Source organism: Chinchilla lanigera, unplaced genomic scaffold, assembly GCF_000276665.1.
Source record: "Chinchilla lanigera isolate Chin_1 unplaced genomic scaffold, ChiLan1.0 scaffold00082, whole genome shotgun sequence".
Taxonomy (NCBI): Eukaryota; Metazoa; Chordata; class Mammalia; order Rodentia; family Chinchillidae; genus Chinchilla; species Chinchilla lanigera.
Genome location: NW_004955483.1, coordinates 8,078,796 through 8,081,661, shown reverse-complemented (window position 1 = coordinate 8,081,661; position 2,866 = coordinate 8,078,796). Strand labels below are relative to the sequence as shown.

At 45.8% G+C, this 2,866-nt stretch overlaps 1 protein-coding gene across 1 annotated transcript; it reads right to left on the bottom strand.

Annotated features, from left to right (window-relative positions):
• Positions 1–2,049: 2,049 nt before the first annotated feature.
• Positions 2,050–2,866, bottom strand: Nhlrc1 (NHL repeat containing E3 ubiquitin protein ligase 1; the record flags this gene model as incomplete). The annotated part of the gene is given in 1 exon segment (XM_013503827.1): positions 2,050–2,866. A coding segment is annotated over 1 exon segment (669 nt), but the record flags the coding sequence as incomplete, so codon positions are not given.

The following is a 2,866-nucleotide window of genomic DNA, read 5'->3' as shown; positions in this document are numbered from 1 at the left end:
GCCACGCAGCTCACAGCTGTCCCTCTAATGTTTGATTTTATATATTTCAGGAACTCTGCTCCCTTTGTCCAGCATCGAGGACAAATTGCCCTCATGATTAGTGAAAAAAGATCTTGAATATGTAAGATACACTGAAATTTCCTGATAAGAATGCAAATTTTGTATGACTGAAAAGACCAGGAGGTTGCCTCTTTACATTTTACTGTCAAAACTCTAAGTACAATATTTTATCTCTGCAGATTACAGTACTTTCATTATGAAATTTGAGACCTCTGCTTAACCTCAAAATTGTATCTGTATTTTCATCTTTTTCTTCTTTCTTCTGCCTCATCTCTTCTGTTAAGAAATGGTCATATGGCTCTACTGTACTGCAGGGGGCATGTGGAGGGCAGATGGAAAGTTTATCTCCCTGCCCCTCTCCCAACCATAGAACGTCTGTTTCTCATATTTTAAAATCACCAAAATTAACTTCAGTTAAATACCACTAAAATTTACTTTTTGGCAGATGAGTCTGCAGTTTATGTGGTACATTCACTGTTTTGCAAAATTTGGATATATAAAGTGATGTTCAAGAATCCAAACCCCAGTGATAAAAATCCTCAATGCAAAAACATGAAGTTTTCATTAATTAAAACTCATTATTTTTACGCTTATCTATATTTTTCTAATTCTACAAAGAACATGTGTTACTTCTACAATTCAAAGGGGAAAATAACTACAAAGAACCATCAATGGAAAAGGAAAAGAGAACTTCAAGGTGTTCGGAAAGAGGGGTCTCTTATTCTCCAGGCTTCTACCATTTGGCATTTGGCTCTCAAAGTCCCTTGCCAATTTATGAGTTAAGCCCTATATGTCAGTCTGAAATTATATCAGAGAGCTACCTATAAAGCATTGTGAGTTAGAAAGCTCCAGACTTGCATATATTCTTTAAAAGAACACAAGTTCACTTCTTTTAAGAAAACAAACAAGCGAGCAAAGGCATTTGGTTCAGGGTAACTGCAGAACTTGACCCCACACTCTACCCTAACCTACAACCAAGTCGTTAACTCTGGCCTTAAATGGGTCTCCTATCATCCCACCTCAGAGGGCCGGTTGTGTAGATCACGAGACACTCTGAAATGGGCAAGATTGGTGTACATTATGAGCTGAACGTAGCTGAGCGAGCTGGGGCTGTCAGAAACCAGTTTGAGTAGTAAGTTTCCCACAAAGGGACATTTAGGATATCTGCTTCTCCAGAGCAGGAATGCCTAACTCTGGTTGCCCATAGACTCGCCACTCTCCTGAACCCTAAAATACCAGGATTCAGTTATATTATCTTGGTCAAGTCATTCCATTTGTGTTAGCTGCTTTACCTGGAAAATATCTTAATAAAACTTTCCCTGTCTACCTCAAGAGATGCTACAAAGGTCAAACAAATTAACAGCTTTTTAAAATAAGTACCATGAAAATGTCAGCTATGTTCAAGTCCTTCATGCTCCTTGTATCTAAAGGCTTCTTTTCACGATAAAGACAGGCACTGCTGACATACATGCAATGACTAGGAAATTGAATGAAGTTGCCTGGCACCTATAGGGACTGAGCTATGTATCTCTGAACTCATTAGGGCTTCCTTGTGCAACTGTCACAGTGACCATGGTGAAGGCACGTAAGTCTCTGGATCTGTTTTTCAACTCTAAAACTGGGTAACACATAAACTATTACTGCACTTATTAGTGAGAATTAAATGAACACTAGAAAATTTCTTAAATAGGGAAAATACTTTTTTTTTTTTTTTGGTCTTTTTGAGACAGGGTCTCACTATGCAGTTCAGGCTGGCCTTGAGCTCACTTTGTAGCCCAGGCTGGCCTCGAGCTCACAGCGATCCTCCTGCCTCAGCCTTCTGGGTGCTTAAAAGGCACTTCTTTTAGAATTGTATGTTTGTATGATGAACATACAGCACATTAACTTTTTTTCTGGTACTGGGAATCGAACTCATGACCTCATGCTTGCCAGGGAGGCACTGTGCCGCCAAGCTGTATCCCCGGCCCCGAAAATACTTTCAATAAATGGTGGATTTAATACTTTTTTAATATCTTCTCCAACTTTTGAAATGCTGCCAGGCGGTCACCATTACCTCTGCCTGGATGGAGGAGTTAAGTGACAATTCACTAGTGACAGCACCAGGACTTCTGACTCCAGTCCCTCGGTCCCCACCACTCTACTCCCCATCAACTTTGTAGACTTTTACAGAATGGGATGCAGCGTCCAGCACAAGAAGCAAATTCTCCTTGGTGAAGGCCAGTGCCACAGGGTGGGTGAGCCCCTGGGTGACCAAAGGCTTCAGCACGGGGAACTCCTCGGGTTTTCCCAAGCAGAGCACAGCCGGGCCCGACAAATCGGCCACAATCACGTTCCCCTGCTGATCAAAGGTCACAGCCGACACAGTTATCCTGCCCGGAAAGAAGAGGCTCAGCCCAAAGGTATCCACCTGGCCGATGAGCTGCATACTCGGGCTGAACACCTTGACCCTGGTGCTGCCGGGCCCGGTCCCCGGGGATGCGGGCTGCTCCAGGACGGCGATGGCCCCGCTGAGCGAGGACACGGCCACGCCCCGGGGGCGGCACAGGTGCGCATGCAGCCTCTCGCTCCTGCGCAGGACCCCTTCGGGGAGGTTGGCTTCCAGGAGGTGCAGGGAGCCGGCCTCGGCGTCGGTGACCAGGATCCCGTTCTGAGGCGTGGCCTCCACGCCCCACGGGAGCGCGAACCGGCCGCCTCCCAGGACGAGCCTGACCTGGCCGGAAAAATCAAACACTTTCACGGCGCGGTCGCCGGCGTCGGTGACAACCACGTGGCAGTCGGCGGTGACGGCCACGTCCAGCGGGTAGCG